At 37.1% G+C, this 26,180-nt stretch overlaps 1 protein-coding gene across 1 annotated transcript; it reads left to right on the top strand.

The window, feature by feature from the left end:
• Positions 1-867: 867 nt before the first annotated feature.
• On the top strand, positions 868-5,765 carry LOC126162556 (DNA excision repair protein ERCC-8-like). The gene has a single exon (XM_049919142.1). It carries the CDS (start codon positions 1,162-1,164, stop codon positions 2,386-2,388), a length of 1,227 nt encoding a protein of 408 aa, XP_049775099.1. The 5' UTR covers positions 868-1,161; the 3' UTR covers positions 2,389-5,765.
• Positions 5,766-26,180: the final 20,415 nt, after the last annotated feature.

Genomic DNA, 26,180 nt, shown 5'->3' with positions numbered 1-26,180 from the left:
CAGACGTTAATCATCTCATCTTTGCTTGCCAAAAGAATGATCAACATAGACAAAAAAATTCCCCTCTGAGCTGGGACACCCTGGGATTCCACTCCCTTTCAGTATTATTAGTCTTCTAATAATCAACGATCATGCAGTGCTTCGATGTCTCGCAAGACTCATTTTAAGGATTTATATGAAAATTTGGCCAACGATATAAAAAAACAGTATAATGACCATTTTTCCTATGGAACTAATTACAAGTGAAATCTATTTTCTAAAGTGTCTGGGTTTATTAAAACGCTGCATAGAAGATAGGCTTGTAGCATAGATATTGCACTTGTCCGTAGCTAAATAGTGTTTACTGTTGAAACCCATATAAAAATTCATAATTAACATTTTATTTTTCAAAATGTGTATCATTTACCATGATAGTGACTGTTATAAGACGGTTCTCTAATGACGTAATATGGAGGTCACATTATTCTACAAGTACTTGGCAATGGTGATAAATGCTGCTGGCTCTAAATAAGAAAAAATTGGGTGAAAAATACAGTTATTTATAACTTTATGAATTACGTAAAAAAACATATTGTGTGAGGAATATAGGCTCTATTTAACCCTTTCTTTGGCCATTAATACTATTTATCGTTGTTTACTTCTCAGTTCCAATACTATAGTCTGTCTTTTCGTATCACCGATGGTAACTCATAACTTCACTTCCAACGTTCGGTAACTGGCTAAGTGTAAGCGACTTGACGTGACGTGACTGACAGTGTGACCACACCCTGTTCATGACGGTGCTGTGACGTGATATGACGTGACGGTCAGCGTGAATTCGTCTTTATGCAGAACTATATGATTTGTTGGCAACTCTAGAAGCAACATAAACTTGCATGTTGCGCTTAACTTTTAGCAAAGATATGCGAAAGCTTTCTATGTCTACAAAGATCATAGATTATGCAGATACCTCTGTGGGTTTTCAGTCAGCTGTTTGTGTCAGAGCATGAAGAGTTTAATCTGTTTATATCGTGTTTGGTACGTGAACTGTGAAGTTTTGTTTTGATGTGGAGAAGTGAGTGACGGACTTACACAGTGGTTGAAAGAAGATTTTTTTTTCATTAGTTGATTTGAAGTTTTATTCGTATCCGTTTTGTGTGAAATGTGAAAGGATTCGTAGTAATGATTCGATTTCTGGAAGATGTGAGGACGGGTATTGTAGACCCTAAATCTTTTGTCTCTGTTGAAACCACCAAGAGATCGTACAATCTCCAACTCAGCAGGCACAGGGACGTAGAAAATGCCCATACAGCAGGCGTCAATTCCCTAGATGTCGATGCTGTACAGGGCAAGTACCTTATATCAGGATCTGCTGATGGGACCATTCATTTTTACGATTTGTTTAATTATAGTGGCTTACCACACTTCACTTCAAAGTTGGTGTACAAAATTAGCAGAAAGAACAAAAATGCCCATAAACATAGTATAGAATGTGTTCAGTGGTATCCATTCGACGCTGGAATATTTCTGACCAGTGGTATGGACAAGCAGCTGAAAGTATGGGATACCAGTTGTATGACTCCGGCGGATTTATTTCGTTTTGAAGGCAAGGTCTTTCAGCACCATATGTCGTCCGTGGGCTCCGGCACGAAGCTCATTGCAGTGGCAACGTCCATCAATCAGGCGATACTTGTAGATTTAGTTTCTGGTTCATACACCCATGAATTAAGGGGACATACAAGTGCAATACTGAGTTGCCGCTGGTCTCCAAGAGAAGAACATGTTTTAGCTACAGCGAGCTGTGATAATAAGATCATTTTATGGGATGTACGAGCAGCGAAAAGCTGTTTGATGGTATTGGATCAACATAATGGTAAAGGGCGATCAAGCAAAGAAAACTCAGATACTCATACAGCACATGATGGTTACGTCAATGGTTTGTGTTTCACATCAGATGGACTTTTTCTTTTGTCTCTGGGTACTGACAACAAAATGCGTCTGTGGAATACATATAATGGCAAAAATGAAAGAGTTAATTTTGGATCAATTTCAAGTGAAACCAAGAAGTGTGTCCAGTTTGATGTTGCCAAAATTTCAAATCCTCGACTGGTCTATGTCCCATCAGACGGCAATATTTTTGTGTATGAAATAGAAACAGGTGTGAAAGTGAGCACATTATCTGGCCATTACAATTGTGTGAACTGTTGTGTCTATCATCCTCATTTCCATGAACTGTATAGTGGAGGTAATGATAGAAATGTTCTGATCTGGACTGCAGATCATTGTCAGGATTCAGCATATGACGAGTACCTGAAATCACAGAACAGTAAGACTGATTCTTCTGACAGGCGAAGAATAATACCTCATAGGAATGTCACTGTGGATACGTGGAGCAGTGATGAAGATTAATTAGTTAGCTACAAGAAATAAACACTTGGTAAACATAAGGTACATCAAACGGAATTATAGTAGCACCTGGAGTTTTAGTCACATGTATGTATACTTTTATGTTCATATCTCTAAAAAAAGAGATGAATGGCTGTGATGAAGTATTTGAATGCCCTCTTTCTTTTTTTTTTTTAAAAAAAAAAAGAAGAAGAAAACATTGTATTCCTTATTGAATGCTTTGTATTTATGTTTTATACATATATTATTAATTAATTAATTTACCTTGTAAAAATTGTACGAGACATATTTATTGAAGCTTAGTAAAATTTTCATATACCTGTTATCTGTGTTGTTTACTGAAGAGGTAGTCAGATTTCGTATGGATTCTTGTGTAAATATTCTGGAGATATGTGAGAAACTATACTGTACAAAGTGGATGCATTTCTATGTTGCAATACCCTTCACAAATTTTCGCAATTGAAGTAATTATTTTTATTTGCTAATTAAGGTGCCATGATACTAGAAGTTGGCCTGTGTCATTTGTAACTAATTAGTTGTCAAAAGTTGTATTAATAGAATACTGATGAGAAAGTTTTGGTATTTTCCAAAACAAAATGAGTCTGTAAAGGTCATATGTGACTTGTGTCCCTCTTCAAAATCTTAGTTGTGGTGGCAGGCTGAGTGGCGGCATAGTCAGAACTCTTCTTTGGATTGGAAGGTGACAGTTTGGTTGTAAGCTGGCAAAGCCAATGAATGTGTACAAAATTGTGGTGGTGGTAACAGATTGTTGTTTAGCATATCATGATGTCCATATTAAACATACAGCTACTTTCCTTTAAAACACTAAAACTAAAAAGTAAATTCAAAATATTTATTACATAGAAGATAATTCTCCAGCAAGTATTTTGTGGCTTGTGTGTGCTGTACATCAACTTCAAAATAAAGAGTCCACTGCAAAAGTCAGTAACATTTATGAGTAAAAGTTACTTAGTGAAGTCACCTCCCTCCTCCCCCCCCCCCTCCCCTTTCACTTTTTGCAGTGTATTTATGGTACATGGGGAAGAGTTATGTTGCACATCCCCTCACCCTTGCATTTTTTGTAGTTTATGTACACCTATGTGGGCCTACATAATATGCACCAAACTTCATGTCAGAGATTTGTCTATCATCTGATACAGCTTTTCCAAATGTATCTTGCAGTTTTAATATTACAGTGAAAAATGCATCAAATATGACACAAATGTAGACACTCGGCTACATGACAGATCCATCTGTCCCACAAGCTTTATTGTGAATTCACATTTGTTGACTTCACCAAATCGCAACTGACTGATCACCTTTCAGCCTAACCTAGACCCCATGATAGGCTAGTGATTAATCTGTAGCACTTATCACGCTGAAGCACTTCTGCTACTGTCAACAGCAAATCATGGTGTGTAGCATACCCTAGGTAAACAAAACTTCAAATTACTCGCTGGAGAGTTTATTTTGATGAACAAATGCTCTGTTTCCAATGCAAAAGTCTTGATTTTGTTAGTTGGTGGTGAGTTTTTGCCACCCATGCTGAAAAGAAAAGAAAGAAAATATTTTGATTGAGTTTTGAATATGAATGACATGTAGCTCTGTGAACTAAATGTATATCAGCTTGGTGTCACACAGTGAAAAATCAGCATTATAGTCGATCTCTTATTAAAACCATGCTACAAATCGACTGTGTGCCAGATTATTAAGATCGATGAAGAATTTATATATATTGTTTTCTTTAGTATCTTTGGATTATAGTTTCCCAATGTAGGGTGAAGTGGGGTAAGTGTAACCATGGGGTTAGTGTAACCACGGCTTATGGTGCCTTAAAGAAGCTGTATTTTTACCTCTGACCTATCATACATGTTAATTTACTCCTTTCTTTGTTATATTTAACCATAAGTTGTCAAATCTGACATAAATTGGTAATTAATTTTTGGATTTGAATTGACGTCTGCATTTTCACTCTGCAAGAGAGTGACATGTTCAGAATTTGGTGGTCAGTCATTTTTGCAGTTTTAAAGATAACTGCACAATTTTTTGGTTACAATCTAACTTTTGCATGATAATTTCAAACATGAGATTCGTTTTACTCTTTTGATAAAGCTCTTGGTATGCCAGGCATAGTTACACTTACCTCAACTTTTTCCCATGTGGGGCAAGTGTAACCAATCGGCAGGGGCATAACCTTGTTTTTGCTATCACACTAGATCAACTAAACTGGCCTTCCTGTACATATAGATACCATAATACCTGATGTGCTGGATTTGTAGGTCTACTGAGTTTGTGAGAGATATATTTTATTTTTTATTTAAGTATACTATATTTTTAAACCATGTTTCCTTTTATAAAATGACACAGAACTGTAAAGAATGCCACCATTTCAATTACAGTACAGCATGTGTAGCAGTGTTTAAGGGTGTGAAATCTACTTGGGACCAAAAGTTAACTCGTCACCAGAGACATCATCAAGGAGTAAAAATTAGCAAACGTGACTTTTCCAATCTCCTCGCTGCTGTATGGAATGAAACACCACCTGAATTGTTGAAAAGTGGTTTTCAAAAAGCAGGAATATTCCCTTACAGTAGAGAAGTAATTGATAAAACTAAATATGAACCAGAAGTCATATAAAAAATATGTAGCTCATACCAAATCTTTGGCAGAAACAAATCCATTGCCAGTTCACGATAATGCAGCCATAGACTGTGTGGAAGCTACATCTCTGACAGAAAGTACTCAGATTTTTGGAAAGTTTCCAGCTGAACAACCTCCAGAATTTTATAGGCCTACATCGACTGAGCCCTGCAGTTCTCCCAGTATCAGACAGAGTTCTTTGTCAACCATTCCCAAGCTAACCCATATTTCATTATGTTCTGGAACTTCTGATTTGTCATTTGAAAGCTCATTATTGGAAACAGTCCGACAGTGTAGTCTCCCTGGTAAAACAAAGAAGAAAAGGATTCCACCAGGAGCTGAAGTTATCACTTTTCAAGGTGCCATCTATAAAGAAAAAGGTTTTAAAGGAAACAAGAATAATGAGGAGAAAGCAAAACAGAAAAGCATTATCAGCATAAAAAAGGGCTTGGTAATGAAAAGTAAATCTTCCAAACAAAGTGCTGTTACTTTATCCGAAATGGCATCTCGGAATGTTGTGAAAAAAAAAAAAAAATCCCTGATTGCTCATGTCAGTAACAAGAAAAAAAGTCTAAGTTGAATCAGTAAGTGAAGAAAGTGAAACAGAAGGAGGCCTATCTTTAATAAGTAGTGATGAAGAAAATGGGGCCATAATAACACTGGACGATCTCAGGAAAGAAATGATAAACTGTGAAGAAGAAGAAGAAGGCAAACTTTTTTGAAGCCAAAGATAAAATTACAGTTTGGCCAAGTTACCAAAATTAGTGATTTAGGAGATCCAGTGTGGCACCACATTCTACTGGCCTGATAGAAGAGATGAGACGGAAGTTCCATCCTCTGATGTCATTTCAGTGCTGCCTGACCCTACTTTGGGTCACTGGGGAGACCTGACATTTGGTGTTACATTTGATTCATGCAACATTCAGTGACTAAATAATAGTTAGGGCCTAAGTGTGAATATAATAAGTTGAATTAGGGCAGTTTAGTATTAAACACAAATTGCCAACAACTTTAGTTCAATTACCATGAAAAATAATTGAAGGTGAACTTATAAAGTGAAGTTTTCTTTTCTCTTGATACTAGATATTTTATTATTTTTGTTAAATTGCCTACTAAAGAAAAAATATTACTTTTGTAGAATTTAAACTAATAAATTACTGGCCTAAAACAAAAATAAATCACTATGAAGCATTCTGTTTCAGTGTTTTATGGTTTAGGTTAACACTTAATTTTTAGTTTAGCGAACATTTTCTGTGTATTTAATAATATACAAAGAGGCGCGTGCAAAAAAGTTTATATCTTGAGTAAAATTTAAGATATTTTAATAATTTAAAAATCCTCAAATTCAGTAAAAATTGCGCAATCAGGTCACTTACCCCAAGTCTCTTTTACAATGCTCTGTATGGGTACAACAATGCGAGGTTACACTTGCCCCAAACCGTGGGGCAAGTGAAACCTCACAACTCAAAATTTTGAAAACAATTATTTGACCATATTATTTATTTTTTCAGAAACAAAATGTATATTGTTTAAAAGTCAATAAGTCAAACTTTAAGCATGAGAAATTTCAAAATCATACCTTCAATAACAAGTTGGCAATTTGATGTCAAAGTTGAACTATGCCAACACATGGTTACACTTACCCCACTTCACCCTATAAGCTTCTAGCTGTCTGAATAATTATTTTCATCTGTCTTCTTTAGAGATATATGTTGTCCCAAAAAATACCACTAGTGGAAGATAAATAAAAGATAATGTGTTTCAGAAATACAGTTCTACATATCTTTGATGTATGTCAGATGTGATAAGAGTTATGTAAGTATTTCTACTACAGCTATTAACAGTTACACAGCCTATTTGAAGACACGTTTCTAGGTATCCATGCCACTGACAATTTCTCTATATTTCTACAATCATTGCTTGCAGCACCTAATGAAAATTGCGAGGTCATTCATTGAAATATTATACATGGACTCATCAGTGTGGTTGGACATCCAGAAATGTAACAGCCACAGAGTAGAACAGAAATCACAATATAGAGTGCTGTTTTGGTAGATTTTCCAATGTATTTGGCTTGAATATACACTTTGTAGATTTTTTTTTGCTTATTGTAGAAATCAATATCTGGTCTAGCTTCCCTATTACAGATAGGGCTGTCTAACTACTGTATATCAGGAAAACATTACCATTTCTGAAAAGATTAACTTTTTTATGAAGTTATTCTGCTGAAAGACCAGGAAAACATTAAAGGGCCATGAATTGTGTTTGATTAGCTCATCTGGTAGAGCACTTTCCTGTGAAAGGCAAAGATCCCAGGTTTGAGTCTCATTCCAGCACACAATTTTACTCTGCCAGGAAGTTTCATATCAGCACACACACATACACACACACACAGTTACAGAGTGAAAATTTCGTTCTGGTAACATCCCCCAGGCTTTCTCTGCAATATCCTTTCTTCCAGGCGGGCTAGTCCTACAAGTTTCACAGGAGAACTTCTGAAAAGTTTGGAAGGCAGGAAATGAAGTACTGATGAAAGTGAAGCTGTGAGGGCTGGTTGTGAGGCATGCTTGAGTAGCTCAGTCGGTTGAGCAATTTCTTCCAAAAGGCGAAGGTCCCAAGTTCAAGTCTCATTCTGGCACACAGTTTGAATCTGCCAGGAAGTTTCATATCAGCCTTTATTCTGTTGCTCTACCATCCCTCTCTTATATAGTATGTGGGGAAAAATAAACACCTACACCTTTCCAAGTAAATTCAGACTTCTCTTATTTTGTCGCGATAGTCATGGGTGGGAGTCAACAAAATATTTGTGCATTGAGAGTGAAATGAAATGATCGTATGGCATTTTTAGCCAGATACCTCCTCTGGGGTACTCAGCCACCTGGTGCAAAATCTTTTTAGTTGATGCTGCTTCAGCAATTTGCGTTTTGGTGATGATGAAATGATCAGAAATTGATGACTGAAATTTCATGAAGAGTTCTTGATGCAGCAAAGAATGCTTTTGTTTTAATGATTACCACCTCAACTCACTTATTGTGCCTGTGACACACTCTCCCCGTGTTTGTGATAATACAAAATAAGCTTCCCTCCTTTGAACTTTTTCAGTAGTATTGAATTCCATAATTACTAGGCTAATTGGTGAGTCATGATGATATTAAACCTCTCAGGATGAGGAAGACACTAAAACTAAAAAAATTCTGAGAGATTAAGACATCCCTAACACTCCTGAGGTTGGGGTGTAGGCAGCAGAGGGAAAAGGGCGACATGTAAGCTTAACTCTGGGACCCATAGGAAAATTTCAGCCATACTTATTACACATATTGATTACTAGGCCTATGTAGAAAAAATCACCTTGGTGGTAAGATAACCATATCTGTGCCAGGAGTGAGGGCAGGAAGGAGGATGCTTACATGTAAAAATAATAAAAAATGACTTATGTTAGTTAAATCAACAGTTTTCAGCATTGTTACAATGAATGAAAACAGCACCAATGACATTTCACTCCTGGCTGTATGAGTAGGTATTATTTATTTTAATTATTTTTATTATTTATTTTAATTATTTACAACAAAGCGCTACACATTGATCTTGTCAAAAGCCGAGAAGCGATTCGTCTTAGTGTTTTAGTTCTCAGGTGTGACATGTAAAAATAATGACAGTTATCAATTGAAACCCACTATTATGATTTTGAAAAGATGTTTCATTATAATTTCTATACAGTCTTTGTGCTTTTAAAATTATGTGTATAAACCCAATTTAGTTGTGCACTGTAGTCAGCTTTCATCCCATTTTATATCTAAATAATATTAGGATAAACATGTAAATTGGGCAGTGCCATGTAATTAGCTATTAAATAAATTTTAAAAAAATATTACCAGAATATCACTACTTGCTACTGTCCAATAATGGACACACCACATCCCACTGTCTGCTTTATGGTAGATATTCAGTGGACTGTACCTTAAGACCAAATTGCTCACATGATTGAAATCTGATGTATTATTTGTCCCACATCAAAACACAGCAAGTGCACAAGTTGTGTTTTCTCTGTTGCATGGTAAGCTAGCACAACCTCAGATTTTCTGCTACTGTAGTGTAATCAGAGAAGAAATTGTTTTTTGTTTGCAGCTGGGTGGAATGAGAAAGAAAGAGAGTGTAAAATATATTGGGGGCACAGTTTCAATAAGATTTACCATGTACAATTTGATAATCTTATTTCTAGTTTTGATGGAGGATAATGACAATTTTTTTCCAGTATTGTGAAGTGACCCACAAGAAATTTAAATCGCTTGTTGACACATTTTTCTGTGATCTAGCAAGGTGGCTGGATCATAAGAAAACCTACCACTTGCTTTAAAGTACATATGTTTACTTTCAACCATACAAACATAACTGAGTGCAGCTATTTTTAACGTAACATGTAAGGGGCAACGTTCAGTACTGTCACAGGTGTGGATGTACTACTTTCTTTTTTTAATTTTGGTGATCTTTGTCTCTTGCATTGAAATGGGTTATAATGATTTTGTATTGACTTTTATTTCTGTTGCATTTATTGTGACTATTACCTTTTTCTTTTGATTCCAATTTGATCTTGCAGTGGACCATTTTCACCTTATGTGCTAAATTGATGCAGACATTTTAAGCTGATCACCATTTTTTTCTGTTTCAAATATTACATTATTCTTACTCTCCAGATATTCTCAAAGAATGTGAGTTTTATACTACAGTCTCAATTGGATTTTCTTATGTACTGCAGTCTAAAAGACTGGAAATATTCCATGACTTACCAAACGGGAAAGCGCTGGTAGATAGGCACAATAAAAAAAACACACAAACACATACACAAAATTTCGAGCTTTCGCAACCCACGGTTGCTTCGTCAGGAAAGAGGGAAGGAGAGGGAAAGATGAAAGGATGTGAGTTTTAAGGGAGAGGGTAAGGAGTCGTTCCAATCCCGGGAGCGGAAAGACTTACCTTAGGGGGAAAAAAGGACAGGTATACACTCGCACACACACACACATATCCATCCACACATATACAGACGCAAGCAGACATACTTAAGGCATAGACCCCACATCCTTTCATCTTTACCTCTCCTTCCCTCTTTCCTGACGAAGCAACCGTGGGTTGCGAAAGCTCGAAATTTTGTGTATGTGTTTGTGTGTGTGTGTGTGTGTGTGTTTTTTTTATTGTGCCTATCTACCAGCGCTTTCCCGTTTGGTAAGTCATGGAATCTTTGTTTTTAATATATTTTTCCCATGTGGAATGTTTCTTACTATTTTATTTATATCATTAGACTGGAAATATTACTAGACTATTTGTTTGTCATAAATGTATTGACTTATTTCTGCAATTCATAATACTCCAGCCAGAGGCTGAAAAGTGCGGGACATCTAGTGACCTGTACCGTCATAATTCAGATAATAAGATAAAAATTATAGTTCTGAATTTTGGAGCTGAAATCGTTGTTGCTATCTAATCATTCTTCTTTCTGAAGATTCAACAATTTTTGGTATTTTCTCACATGCCAATCTATTGTTATCGACTCTTCTTCTCTAGAATAAGCCATAAACAATCATCATGTTAACTCATTTAATAATGGTAAGTTTAAAGTATTTATTCCAAAATCAGTTTTTAATTTAGACATATGAGGAAACTGTTGATGTCTTTGTTCTTTAACTATGGCATGAGGAAGCTACCTGTGATGCCACTTGGAGACATGCACAATGGTTATGTTTTCCAGCACCCAATGGCAGGGATTCATATTGAAAAATAATTTTGCGGTTAGTGAATCTTTCTTATGACAGCTGATGTCACTGGAGGTAAACAGATTCAAATTGAAGTACCGCATAATTCCAGTTCTAATTTCTTGTGTTATAATAACTGTTTTATATTGTTTTCTATTCAGAATGGAAATTTTCAGTAATTCCAGGTTGGGGAAACCTTGTGCAACAACGCAGTATATATGCCTGCCTCTAAACCTCTTCTTTGACATGGAATTCAATTATATCACATCATTCCTCATTGGCCACAGCAATGAGGAGGGGAAAAAATCAGAATGGCCCCCCAGGTCATGCGAATTTGTGAGCATCCCATTGAAGTCATACAGTTGTGGTTGGGTGTGGGGTTGAAGGACCTGGGGTCCTCAAGGTGGGCTCAGTAACTGTAAGTTTTGGACATTGCAATCACTGTGCAGAGTCAGTGGAAACTTGTGTCATGGAAAATGAAAATCGTGGCTTAACCACCTGAACCGTGAGAATATACATAAACAAGCCCTCAACCTCATGTTGATCTATGTTCTCTTGGGGAGGACAGCTGTTGAGACAAAAGTCATTACTGGATGACCTCTGAGACACCTGCCGCAGTTGTTTGGATTGGCCTTGTTCAGAAAATGTTGAATTGTGCCTAAACAATGGATGTACAGATTTACTAGGTCCATAGGTCACAAATCCTACATATAAAATTTGTTTTACGAATCTTCATTTTTTTAAGAAATACAATTACAACTATGGTATACATTTTCAGTGAAACATTATTTTTTACAATTTAATTTGAAATGTGATTCTTCATTGATTCACAATTGCTTGATTTTTGTCATGGCCAAGCAAAAAACTGTTACAAGAACAAAAGGTGAGGCAGCCTGAGAGCTAATCAATGGCAGACCACATGCAACCCTGGGACAATGGTTTGTGCTTTCTCAATATGAACCAAACTTTATTTTTGTGGAGTCTTGGAATGAATAGCTCCCAATCCAGAAAACCTTATCACTCTCAATGGAATTGGTGCAGCATTTGGTAGCAATAATTCCTATTCAACAAAGAGGGCTTCAGATAGCCACTGAGAGCATCAGTTGAAAAAAGAGACTTGCTAATAGTACAGCATTGCACAGAATGCCTACAACGTGCCGACATGAGGAAAGTTTCCAACCAATTTCTCATACACAAACAGCAGTTGACCGGTGTTACCTGGTGAAACGATCTTGTGATGCCTCGTGTAAGAAGGAGAAATGCGTACCATCACGTTTCCGACTTTGATAAAGGTCGGGTTGTAGCCTATTGCAACTGCGGTTTATCGTATCGCGACATTGCTGCTCGCGTTGGTCAAGAGCCAATGACTGTTAGCAGAATATGGAATCGGTGGGTTCAGGAGGGTAATACAGAATGCCGTGCTGGATCCCTACGACCTCGTATCACTAGCAGTCGAGATGACAGGCATCTTATCCACATGGCTGTAACAGTTGGTGCAGCCACATCTCGATCCCTGAGTCAACAGAGGGGAATGTTTGCAAGACAACAACCATCTGCACGAACAGTTTGACACTGCATCACAGACAGGAGCACCTGCGATGGTGTACTCAATGACGAACCTGGGTGCACGAATGGCAAAAGGTCATTTTTTCAGATGAATCCAGGTTCTGTTTACAGCATCATGATGGTCACATCTGTGTTTGGCGACATCGCGGTGAACGCACATTAGAAGTGTGTATTCGTCATTGCCATACTGATGTATCACCTGGCGTGATGGTATGGGGTGCCAATGGTTACAGGTCTTGGTCACCTCTTGCTCGCATTGACGGCACTTTGAACACTGGACGTTACATTTCAGATGTGTTACGACCTGTGGCTCTACCCTTCTTTCGATCCCTGCGAAACCCTACATTTCAGCAGGATAATGCACGACTGCATGTTGCAGGTCCTGTACGGGCCTTTCTGGATACAGAAAATGTTCGACTGCTGCCCTGGTCAGCACATTCTCCAGATCTCTCACCAACTGAAAATGTCTGGTCAATGGTGGCTGAGCAACTGGCTCGTCACAATACACTAGTCACTACTCTTGATGAACTGTGGTATTGTGTTGAAGCTGCATGGGCAGCTGTACCTGTACACGCTATCCAAGCTCTGTTTGACTCAATGCCCAGGCGTATCAAGGCCGTTATTACGGCCAGAGGGCGTTGTTCTGGGTACTGATTTCTCAGGATCTATGCACCCAAATTGCGTGAAAATGTAATCACATGTCAGTTCTAGTATAATATGTTTGTCCAATGAATACCCATGTATCATCTGCATTTCTTCTTTGTGCAGCAATTTTAATGGCCAGTAGTGTATTAAATTTCTACAAGACACACTACCTTTGACAGGGTGGAAAGTGTTGAGCAGTCCTGTTACTTTTGAGAACTTAACAAGCAGTTTACCATAATTCAATTGCTCATTTTGATGGAATTAGTAGTATTGATTGGAAGTGCCCCATTTGTAAAACACTTGATAGATTTTAGTGTTCTGACAATACATTGCTGGCCTTCACGAATTTGACATCGTCTCAAATTGTCTACCCTTTGTTTTGACAATGAAAAAGGCATTCTGAGCAATGCTGTACTATTAGCAAGTCTCTTTTTTCAACTGATGCTCTCAGTGGCTATCTGAAGCCCTCTTTGTTGAATAGGAATTATTGCTACCAAATGCTGCACCAATTCCATTGAGAGTGATAAGGTTTTCTGGATTGGGAGCTATTCATTCCAGCACTTCAAAACAGCTTCCGGTTTGTTGTCCTTAGTCATTGGTCTTTCATTACTGAGTGGGAAGTCAATGATATACACTCTGTTCCCACTTTCTGTTGTGGATACACCTGCAAGACAAAGCAGTGCCTTAGAGCAAGCTGTCCATTTGGGTACTGGACACTGTGCAGTCAACTGGATCTGTTTGAACATGAAGATAGCATCCAGGATAGTGTGGATCATAGCACCAGCATGTTCCACAATAGCTTGGTCTCTGGTGGAGCGCAGAATGTTGCTACAATCAATGACAGGGAGACCATCTGCTGAAAACCTTGCAGCCTCTTGGCTACCAAAATTAAAATGCCATTGTATTAGTAAACAGAACAAGAAGAGATAGTGTCACATACACTATCCAGTCACATTAATGTGACCACCTGTCAGAAGCCTGAGGAACCACCTTTTGCAGTGAGGACAACTGTGAGATGTACAGGAAGAAAGTCAGTGAAGTTCTGGATGGTACTGGCAGGTATCTGGTGCCATGCCAATTCCAGTGCCGTGGCCAGCTGCATTAGGTTTCTTGGTTGAGTATCTACGGTGCGAACAGCTCGATCAAGGTAGTTCTGTAGGTTCTCAACTGGGTTTAAATCAGGAATTGGGTGCCAGGGGATCATGGTAAACTTATCATGTTGCTCTTCGAACCAAGCACATACACTGTGAGCTGTGCACAATGTTGCATTGTCCTGCTGGTAGACGCCTTAGTGCCAAGAAAAACAAACTGTATGTAGGGGTAGACGTGGTCGCCAAGGATAGATGCATACTTGTGTTGATCCACTGTCTTTCCAAAATGACAAGATCACCCAGGGAATGCCACAAAAACATTCCCCAGACCATAATGCTCCCTCCTCTAGGCTGTACCCTTCTGATGATTGTTGCAGGCTGGGACATAAAATGTGACTCATCTGAAAAGGCCATGTGATGCCAATCAATGGATGTCCAGTTGCAATGTTGCCATGCCAATTCCAGCCTTTGTCATCAGTGAACAGCAGTCAGCATGGGCATAAGAACCAGGCCCCTGCCACAGAGGTCCGTATGCAGCAATGTATGCTGAACATTTGTTGAATAGATTCTATTGGTAGCCCCTTGGTTCATCTGGGTGGTCAGTTGCTCAACAGTTGCATGTCTGATATGACTCTGTGGGGAGCGATTTTGCATAGTGTCCATCCACCGATTCACCATTATTGTGAAAGACGAGGCCAGCTGCATAAGTCAATTTTCTGCAGTCAGCTTGAGGAATATCTGCAGTACATAAATTGAAAAGAACTGGTGCAAATATAGAACTCTATCAGAGTCCATCCTTGAGAGAAACAGGAGCTTTTCCCTCCACCAATGTTAAATCATTATTATAAACATTAAACAATATAAACTCCTGGTTGGAATATCAACAATATACAGAAAAGGCAGACTGATACTGTGAAGATGACATGTTTGAGACAGACAGGTACAACTGAAACCCACTTACACACTAGCTTTTGGCTACAGTCTTGTCAGAAAAGTAAATACACACACATTCATTCTCACATGAACGCCATCTCTGGCAGCTCGAACCAGAATAGAACAGAAGTAGCAATTTAACAATAGTTGACAGCAAGAAAGTAGCTAAAATCTTCAACACAAGTTTTCAACTGCCACATCTCAAATGGGTTATAGTGGTCCACTAAATGAAACCACAATTACATACACACACAACTTCCCCTTACTTTCAGCCACATAGGTATAATACTTCTACGGTTGTTATTAGTATCTCCAGAAGGTTATTAAAAATTATGCTATACAGAAATCTGCAAGGTCTGAACTCGTATATGCAACACATACTTGCAACCAAGGAGCACTTCCAGAGAGAAAGGAATATGCTTTAGTCAGGCACCTTAACCAACCTCAAGACGAAACAAGTGTCAGAAACTATCTCTCTCTTGACCAAATTTTCAAAAGTTCTCATTAAGTCATTACCAAAAGACAGTTTGTCTTTCAGAAAAGTGTGTCAACACTTTCAGCCATTTTCTCAGTCACAAATGATATCTTGGAATCACTGAACAATAAAAAGTTGCCAGTCGGTATCTTCTGTGATCTAATTGAGGCATTACATTGTGTAGATATTTATAAAGCTCACCATTAGGGTATAACTACCCTTTTTTAAGTTGTATCATGAAGAAAGGAAGCAGAGGGCAGTTCCAGATGTCTCAGATAACATTTCACATGTTTTCTGAGCATAGCATAGGGTTCCTCAGGAATCTGTCCTCAGGCACTGGTTTATTATTATTATCATTATTATTATTATTCTTTCTTTCTTTTCTCAGACGTTATGTCTGGTCAAAAATGGAAAGTGATGCGGAACTTGATCAAGCGTGACTTCCTTTTAACTGTACGGTATATGTTATATTGCATTTAGGAACTTTCGGGTGATTGAACATATATCAATAATTACGGATTTCTGTAGTTGTATATATAAGTTTGGATGTAGCTGCATTGCATTGATGTACTGGTGGATATTATGTGATATGACTCCTGTAGTTGATAGTATAATTGATATAATGTCAACTTTATCCTGATGCCACATGTCCTTGACTTCCTCAGCCAGTTGGATGTATTTTTCAATTTTTTCTCCTGTTTTCTTTTGTATATTTGTTGTATTGGGTATGGATATTTCAATTAGTTGTGTTAATTTCTTCTTTTTATTGGTGAGTATGATGTCAGGTTTGTTATGTGGTGTTGTTTTATCTGTTATAATGGTTCTGTTCCAGTATAATTTGTATTCATCATTCTCCAGTACATTTTGTGGTGCATACTTGTATGTGGGAACGTGTTGTTTTATAAGTTTATGTTGTAAGGCAAGTTGTTGATGTATTATTTTTGCTACATTGTCATGTCTTCTCGGGTATTCTGTATTTGCTAGTATTGTACATCCGCTTGTGATGTGATCTACTGTTTCTATTTGTTGTTTGCAAAGTCTGCATTTATCTGTTGTGGTATTGGGATCTTTAATAATATGCTTGCTGTAATATCTGGTGTTTATTGTTTGATCCTGTATTGCAATCATGAATCCTTCCGTCTCACTGTATATATTGCCTTTTCTTAGCCATGTGTGGGATGCGTCTTAATCAATGTGTGGCTGTGTTAGATGATACGGGTGCTTGCCATGTAGTTGTTTCTTTTTCCAATTTACTTTCTTCGTATCTGTTGGTGTTATGTGATCTAGAGGGTTGTAGAAGTGGTTATGAAATTGCAGTGGTGTAGCCGATGTATTTATATGAGTGATTGCTTTGTGTATTTTGCTAGTTTCTGCTCGTTCTAGAAAGAATTTTCTTAAATTTTCTACCTGTCCATAATGTAGGTTTTTTATGTCAATAAATCCCTTTCCTCCTTCCTTTCTGCGTAATGTGAATCTTTCTGTTGCTGAATGTATGTGATGTATTCTATATTTGTGGCATTGTGATCGTGTAAGTGTATTGAGTGCTGCTAGGTCCGTGTTACTCCAGTTCACTACTCCAAATGAGTGGGTCAATTTTGGTATAGCATAAGAATTTATAGCTTTTGTCTTGTTTCTTGCTGTCAATTCTGTTTTCAGTATTTTTGTTAGTCTTTGTCTATATTTTTCTTTTAGTTCTTCTTTAATATTTGTATTATCTATTCCTATTTTTTGTCTGTATCCTAGATATTTATAGGCATCTGTTTTTCCCATCGCTTCTATGCAGTCGCTGTGGTTATCCAATATGTAATAATCTTGTTTAGTGTGTTTTCCCTTGACTATGCTATTTTTCTTACATTTGTATGTTCCAAAAGCCATATTTATATCATTGCTGAATACTTCTGTTATCATTAGTAATTGGTTGAGTTGTTGCTGCCAGTAGTTTTCGATCATCCATGTATAGCAAATGTGTGATTTTGTGTAGGTATGTTCCAGTAATATTGTATCCATAATTTGTATTATTTAGCATGTTGGATAGTGGGTTCAGAGCAAGGCAGAACCAGAAAGGACTTAATGAGTCTCCTTGGTATATTCCACGCTTAATCTGTATTGGCTGTGATGTGATATTATTTGAATTTGTTTGGATATTAAGTGTGGTTTTCTAATTTTTCATTACTATGTTTAGGAACAGTATCAATTTAGGAACTACTTTGTATATTTCCAATATTTGTAGTAACCATGAGTGGGGTACACTATCAAAAGCTTTTTGGTAATCAATGTATGCGTAGTGTAGTGACCTTTGTTTAGTTTTAGCTTGATATGTCACCTCTGCATCTATTATCAGTTATAGTTAGATGTGAATGTGCTGAGGTGAACTTCTTTAGCCAGAAATTTGCTATTTTATCTTTTCCAGGGCTTTCCAGTTGTGCGTAGAATTAATTGCTTGGGTGACTTCATGTTGCAAAATTATCACTTCGGGCATCTGTGGTATCATCTTGTATGTGTCTGTTTCTGCTTGTATCCACCGTGCATGCCTGTTATGTTGTACCGGGTATGACCATATGTTGCTCCAGAAGTGTTCCATGTCTGTTATGTTTGGTGGATTGTCTATTTTAATGTGTGTGTTATCTATTGTCTGGTAAAATTTCTTTTTGTTTGTGTTGAATGTTTGGTTTTGTTTCCTTCTATTTTCACTTTTTTTGTATCTTCTAAGTCGTTTGGCCAATGCTTGTAATTTCTGCTTCTTTTCATCTAATTGCTCTATCACTTCTTGTTGTGAGATTTTACCTAACCTTTTTCGTTTTTTTTTTTTTTTCTTACATTTCATTTCTTATAAATTGTGTTAGCTGTCCAATGTCTTTTCTCAGTTTTTCTATTCTGATCTGTAGCCTGTGTTGCCATGCTGGTTTTGTGGGTTTCTTCTGTGTGTTGGTTGGTTCTGATCTCTGCCTGGTGTGTATATTTAGTGTAGTGAGTGCTCCTATACAAACCAGTAGTTGTAACTCTTCCATAGTTGTGTTTTCATTTATTTTGTTGTGTATGATTGTGTTGATAGTTTTTATTGTTGTTTCGACTTGTGGGTTATTTGGCGGTCTATGCAAGAATGGTCTAATGTCTGTATTTGCGTCTTTGTATTCTATATATGTCAGCTGAAATTTTTCTTCTATATCTAACATGTGTGTCACTTCATGTTCTATTTGTGCTTGTTCTGGTGGCTGTCTTAAGATTTCGTTTTCCTCTGATTGTTTAACTGATGTGTGTTGTTCTTATGTTTGAGTCCATTAGTGTATTTTCTTCTTCTTCTTCTTTTGATTGCACATTATTTTGTTCCAGTATTTGTTGTACTTGTTGTTTGATGTTTTCTAATTCTGACTGGGGTATCCTGTTATTTTTTATTACTACACGGATCTGATCCGCTAGTCTGCTAAAAATTTTAATTCTGGGTATTTGGTAATAAATGTTGTGTATACTTGTGATCTGTATCCAGTTGTGTTGGTTCCTAGGTTTGTTGCTTGGTAATAACAGAACATGAGGTGTCAATTAACTTCATCTGACCATCTCATCCTCTGTCTTTGTTTTTCTTCTAGGGTGGTTGCAGGAAGCATATCCTGCAAAACACCTCTATTTGGATTTAAATCATTTTCCAGTTGGCTAACAGTGTCGTTACCATTGTGGGCGGGCATAGGGTTCAAGCGTCGTCCCCGACCATGACGGCGCTTGTCCAAGGCTTCTTTAATTCTGTCCTGAACCAACTAATAACACTAAAAGGGGGATTAGCCCTATTAGTGGTTTGTTCTTTTCATCGCCTTTTACGACTGGCAGAACATACCGGAGGCCTATTCTTTTCCCGGGCCTCCACGGGGTTTATTATTATTATTATTATTATTATTATTATTATTATTATATTACCTACCATTACATTTACGCACTTGCTATTGATTAAGACAATAAAGTGAATGTTCATCCATAGGAACTCATCACTGCTTTGCATTCAGGCGCATATATAAAGTTCTATTACAGTAAACAACAGGCATTAGAAGTAGATAGCTTCGTGTAAGAATAATCCTAACTGTATGTAGACCATTCCCAAAGACATAATATTTAATTTTGAAGTAATGTTAACAATGTATATTAAGAATACTGATAAATATTATGGAGAGATAGTGACAGTCAAGAACACAAGTAGATGCTACTTGCAACTAAGAACAGTATTTAACTTTTTACTGTGGTTTTCCAAGGCAATCACTCTACAATAAGAACCTTTGTCTGCATACAAGTTTATTATCAACGTTTGCCTCTAATTCTTCTTTGTGACTATGATTCCATTCAAAGTGATGATGGTATTAATGGTACATTCATTCAGTTCCAACAATCATGGTTGAAGAAATTGATCATGAGTTTAAATTGCAAAACAATTCTGACATTTGTCTGGATTATTTACAGAAACCACAGTAAATGAGCAATATTATTCACATCAAACTTACTTCATGAATATTAAAAGCTGCAGCTGTGCTCAAAGGCAGTGAAAACTCTCAGTCTGTGTTTGTTTAAGTTAGGAATCAGTTTCCAAGACAATGGAGTTGTGTGAGCTGTTAAACCAATTCAGCTGCCACACCTGTACCTGCAGACATGCTCCAGTGAAGTTTATTGTGAGACAAACTGTTCATGTTGTATATTAATAACCTGTCACGCGATACCAATAATCTCAGAAATTTTGCAGATTATGCAGTTATCTTTGATGAATTACTATCTGAAAAATGGCTGCAGAAATATTCAGTCAAATGTCAACAAGAATTCAAAGTAGTGCAGATGTGGGTAAGTTGAAACTTGCTGGCAGATTAAAACTGCTTGCCAAACTGGGACTCACACCTCGGACCTTTGCCTTTTGTGCACACATGCTCTACCAAATGAGGTACCTTAACATGAATCACGACCTCCCCCCACCCTCCCCCCCTCCCACAGCTTCATTTCTGCCAGTATCTCTGTGCTGCCTCCTAAAATTGCAGTTGCTTTAAATGTACAGGAATGTAAAACTGGGTGATCCACAAAATGAAAAAATCCAGTTTAGTGTGATTACATTATCAATGAAACAACATTGGCATCAATCAGTTCTGGTTGTAACAATTTTGGGGTTATTAAATGAAATGATCACATAGGCTCAATAACATGTAAAACAGATGGTAAAATTCATTTCATTTGTAGAATACTGTGAAAATGCAATCAATCTGCAATGTAAACTGCTTACAAAACACTCCTTAGCCCCATCCTAAAATATTGCTTATGAGTGTGCGACCCACAGTAGAGAGGACTAACATGGGATATTGAACATGTACAGATGCAGGCAGCACAAATAGTCACTGGTTCATTTAACTCATGGGAGAGTTATAAAGTTTCAAAAACTACTATTAAGTGCAGAACAAAGGAGTATACATCAGCCCCCTGAGAAACACTGCCTTAGAGAATGCGAAAATACAGTTAGGCTAATCACACTGCGCACAGAGGCATTTCAACAGCCATTCTTCCTGCACTCCATATGAGAATGAAATGGGAATGAACCCTAATGTGTGGTACATCGGACAGTACCTTCTGTCATGCACTTCACAGTGGTCTGCAGAGTATGAATGTAGGTGTAGATCTGAAACATACACTTTCATTTAGCTGTTTACAACTATTTGGCTGTCCACAGTTACTCTCATATTTGACAAAATCTAATTTGTGCACACTGATTTTGCATACTGCAAATTAATTTTATAAGTCCTCATTTTCTTCGCAAGATAAGCTTCCAAATACTTTTTTATTATTTCATTTCCTCCTTGGATGGCAAACCGAGATGACTATGCTGCTCAACAGAAGAAACAGTTTTACTGGAAGAAATTACTGCCAAAATAAAAGAATATCTTTTCATTTCAGGGTTTAACCCACTGCCATACAACGTACTCTTATTTTTGACAACTTCTGATGGTCTTTGTAGCAACATACTATATGCTATTTTACAGTGATTATTTTGTTATATATGTACAAAACAATTGTCCACATGTTGAAAAACTTGCTTTGATCACATTTAAAGCAGGATTATCAACATTTTCCTCTATCGTAACACACACTGTATGTTCTAGTATGGGTTGATTTTTTTGTCTGTTGGGGGCATTTTTGTAGCAAAATTGCTCTAGTTTCTTCTTTGCAGCCATAGTGAATTTTCTGCTTGACTTTCTCCTTGATCAGCCACTTGCATTTCTGTTGGGTTTTGGCCTAAGGTTCTTCAAATACTAGCTATGTTACCTTCATTATTGGTGTTGCTAATGTGAGGGCTATTCCAAATGTTGTCCCACTTCTACTCATCAGTAATCATCAGCAAATTTGTTTTCGGTTCTTGTAAGTTACCTTCATTATTGTGTGTACTATGAATAATACCACTGTCACTAAAGGCAAGTTTTGTATAATCACTGTTGTCAGAATCTATTTCTTCACCAAAATCATTTAAGTCACTTTCTTCAAGCAGCAGTCATATTCTTTCAGCTTCAGCTATAGATCAGACTGACATGTTACTGATGCATTGAAAACAAAGCCGACTTTACCCCACAGTGAATGTCCACTCATGAAAATCACTGTCCTATTTCAACACATACAGCTTCTGCCATCTATTGACGGTGCGTGTGAACTAATGTCACAGCAACTGATAAAGCATTGCCCTGCTACAGCAGCCTGTTACAAGTTGGCTACACAGTGATGGAAATGTTCATCATTGTATATTAATACACGTGTACAATGATGGATGTAATCATCATTGTATATCAATGGGTTACAATGTTTTTATAGTCACTATAACTGACTGCTGGGATTTCCCCTCCAGAGTCGACATTGTGCTAGGCTCGCTCTTTGAGAAAGAAATGTGGTTGATATTGCATGGGGATTCAATACAAACTTTTCTCCAGAGAAAAGGATGTTGATGGATTTATTTGAATCTTGCAACTTGGTACAGACAGTACACTTTCCAACTAGAATTCAGAGAAACCAACAGTATGATCACAGACAGTATCATCATAGGTTTTGCTCTGGTTGATGGGTACAATATGAGGAAAATTAGTAATGGCCTGTTGTATCATGATGCAGATAATAATAATCTATGGAATCATGGCAAAGTCATATCCCACAGTAGTAAATAAAAGAATTAGAGATATGAGTGCACCTGTAAGGCACAACTTTAAAACCAGTCTCGAAGACTTAACTTGGCAAGAAGTCTACAATGCAGATGACTTAAACAACAAATATAACACATTTCTTCAAACCTGTATCACTTTCTAGTGGTTCTAGGCGCGCAGTCCGGAACCGTGCAACTGCTACGGTCGCAGGTTCGAATCCTGCCTCGGGCATGGATGTGTGTGATGTTCTTAGGTTAGTTAGGTTTAAGTAGTTCTAAGTTCTAGGGGACTGATGACCACAGTAGTTAAGTCCCATAGCGCTCAGAGCCATTTGAACCATTGAACCTGTATCACTTTCTTTAATTGCTCTTTCCTATTAAAAAACTTCAGGTGGATAAGCAGTAACAACAAGTGGCTGATTTGGATAACTAATCACATTAGAACACCATGTACGAGAAAATGGAGGTTGTATCATGACGTGAAGGACAGTCAGAGCACTGCAATGGAATATTAACACAAAAAATTTACTTAGTAATCACTTCTGTCAACAGTCAGCAAGTTAAATCAAAATTTTATTGGGACAGGTAAATGTGTAAACTCTTAAAAGTTGGAGTTCACTGACGACCACATCACATGCTGCTATAGGAAACAAGCAAAGGCAAAATTGCCTCGATTATTACATCATTAAAGAGTAAAGACTCCCATGAGTATAATGAAACTTCAGGTAAGCTTATGAAGATCAGTCACCTGTGCAATGTGTCTTTCACGTAAGGTCAATTTCCTGACAGACTGAAATACTCATTAGTGAAACCATTTTGTAAACAGTGTGAAGGAGATAATGTAAACAATTACTGGCTAATTTCTTTGCTACCAATGTTTTCAAAAGTTTTTGAAAAAGTAAGGTATAACATAGTAGTGTCACATATCAGGACACATAATTTGCTCTCAGGCTCTTAGTTTGGCTTCAGGAAAGGAGTAACCACAGAAACAAGCTACAGTATTTATTGTTTTGTGTATGAGGTACTAGCAGAAATAAATGACAGGTTGAAAACAATAGGTATTTTCTTTTCTTTAATACAATCATTTGTTTGAGTGGACCATACAATACTTTTGGATAAATGGAATGTTGAGGGGCTGAGGAAAAGGCACAACAGTTGTTGGAAGGAAGGTTGTCCTCCATTGTCAACAAACAGTGAACAAGGTTTGAAACTGAGTGGGATCGTGTAAAGTAGAGGGTGTCACATGTTTTTGTTCTGGACTAATTACTCTTTTTAGTGTATATCAGAGATCTGCCACTAAACATGACAGACGACACAAGCGTTATTGTGAAAGAGAGGGAGCATAATAGTAATTATGTAGCTAATAGGGTAGTCAGTAACATCAGCATGTGGCTTTCAGAGAACAACTACCAACACTTAAGTGCAACAACACACAATACATACAGTTGCTGATGTAGAACTCTTGTAAAACTGAAATTTTACTGTACAAAGGTGATCAAACAATCGGTGAAGTCAACCATTTTAAGTTCTTGGGCTGATGGTAGATGGAGGGTGTTATTGGAAGTATCACATTAGAGATCTAGTGCAGAAACTGAATGCAGCTCCCTTCACTATAACAATGATCTCCACTCTCTCTGACAATAAAACATGAAGATTGTTTATTTGCTTATTTTCACTCTATTGTCTCATATGATGTTATATTTTGGGACACTTCTGTGCACTCAACGAGAATATTCTTAGCCCAGATAAGGGCAGTCAGACTGATCTGCAGTGTCAGTTCATAAACTTCGTGTAGGCTATTGTTCTGGCATCTTGGACTGCTAACACTGTACACATATCTCATTATGAGATTGATAACACTTCCTTAAGCATTGTATAGAGAGGTGAGCACCATTCGGGAAGTTTCATTTTCAGTAGGCTTCCAACAGCATTGAATAAATTGAGTGATAAAACCCAAGTATTCAAATCTATGTTGCCATCTTCGGATCTGCGAAAGATGGGACCAAAAATGGTGGGATACAGAAATTACATAACAGCACACACAATTATATCCAAGATTTGTAATATATGGAATAAAAACATATATGTATGTTTACATCATTACACAATCTTCACTTTCAGTACAATAAGTGGTACTATACAGTGTGTGTCCATGTTGGTATCGTGAGCTATACTAGAAGTTGGCCTGTCAATTTTTAAAATAACAGCTATGTACACACAGGTCATAGTGCTGATTACAAGTGATCACATTCATCACCACTTTGCAACTGACAGACCGCAGTGTAAACATTCTAAGTGATGCGTGAGTACATCAGATGGTGTAGTACTTATGTATCCCTAAGAATTTTTACACTGGGATCTCTGAGTTGTACAGTGGTTATGAATGTAAGCACTTGTAACCAGTGCAATAAAATGTGTGTACATAAAAGCAGTTATTTTAAAAAGTCACACCCCACCTTCTGGTATAGCTCATGATACCAACATGGACATACTTTGTATACCACCACTTACTGTACTGAAGACAAAGATTGTGTAATGATTTAAACATAGATATGTTTTTATTCCCTGCATTGAAAATATTGGATATAATTGTGTGGGCTGTTATGTTAGTTGCTGTATTCTAGCATTTTAGGTCCCATCTTTTGCAGATCCGAAGATGGCAACAGAGAATTGCCAACACCATTAATCTGTATGAATAAATGATTTTAGCGATGTTGGCAGTTGAAAATTTATTCAGTGTTCATAATACTATAGATTACCTTCACATTGACAATGTCAGAAGTGTGTAGATTAAAAGTTATCAAAGCCTTACTTTAAGGTAACTTACACATTTCATCTAAGTGTGCAACTTGTCCACTGTTTAACAACTGATAAAATAATTGCCTTAATATAAGTGAACAGAACACAACAAAGCCTGAAAGTAAACGGGAATCTTGTTAGAGATTTTCAGACTGCTTTCATTTTGCTATTTCATTCACCACAGAACCATCACTCTTGTTTCTATATCAGTAATTACTGAATATTACAGTCACACAACCATTGTACAACCAACCATCGAGGATCAACATAATTCCATGACAGAATTAGCACACTTACAGTTGATGAGTTGGAAATCTGTGTAACCTCCCCCTCCCCCCTTTTAAATTAATGCTACAAAAAAACTCACTATTCTCCTTCATACATTATGTTATAATAATCTTCAATGCACATATTTCTTTGACTGGAATCGTTTATTTTCAATAAAGTATATGATCCAACCGAGTGGACGAAGTGCTGTTTCATACCACATATTTCAAACATCAAAAAGAAAGTACATCATCAGCAGTAGAAATGTGCAGCACCACTTAAGGATTGTACAAATATAAAAAATGAAACTGACGTTAAACAGATATAAACCTTTATTATTTCTTCTTTAATTTTGAGATTGTAGACAATCAGTAAATGCCTGGCATTGAAACATAAACAAGTTTACAAATTATAGCCCATTTTTCAAAAACTGAGAATTTATTGCACATAATTCAATGTTTTGATGTTTATACAGTTCTAGAAATTATTTACAAAAACTA

Source organism: Schistocerca cancellata, chromosome 2 (genome assembly GCF_023864275.1).
Source record: "Schistocerca cancellata isolate TAMUIC-IGC-003103 chromosome 2, iqSchCanc2.1, whole genome shotgun sequence".
Classification (NCBI taxonomy): domain Eukaryota; kingdom Metazoa; phylum Arthropoda; class Insecta; order Orthoptera; family Acrididae; genus Schistocerca; species Schistocerca cancellata.
The sequence above is the reverse complement of the archived record's forward strand: the minus strand, read 5'-3'. Positions and strand labels throughout refer to the sequence as shown.

Excerpts from the sequence above, each read along its gene's own strand:
- LOC126162556 (XM_049919142.1), top strand. The coding sequence starts at position 1,162 with ATGATTCGATTTCTGGAAGATGTGAGGACGGGTATTGTAGACCCTAAA.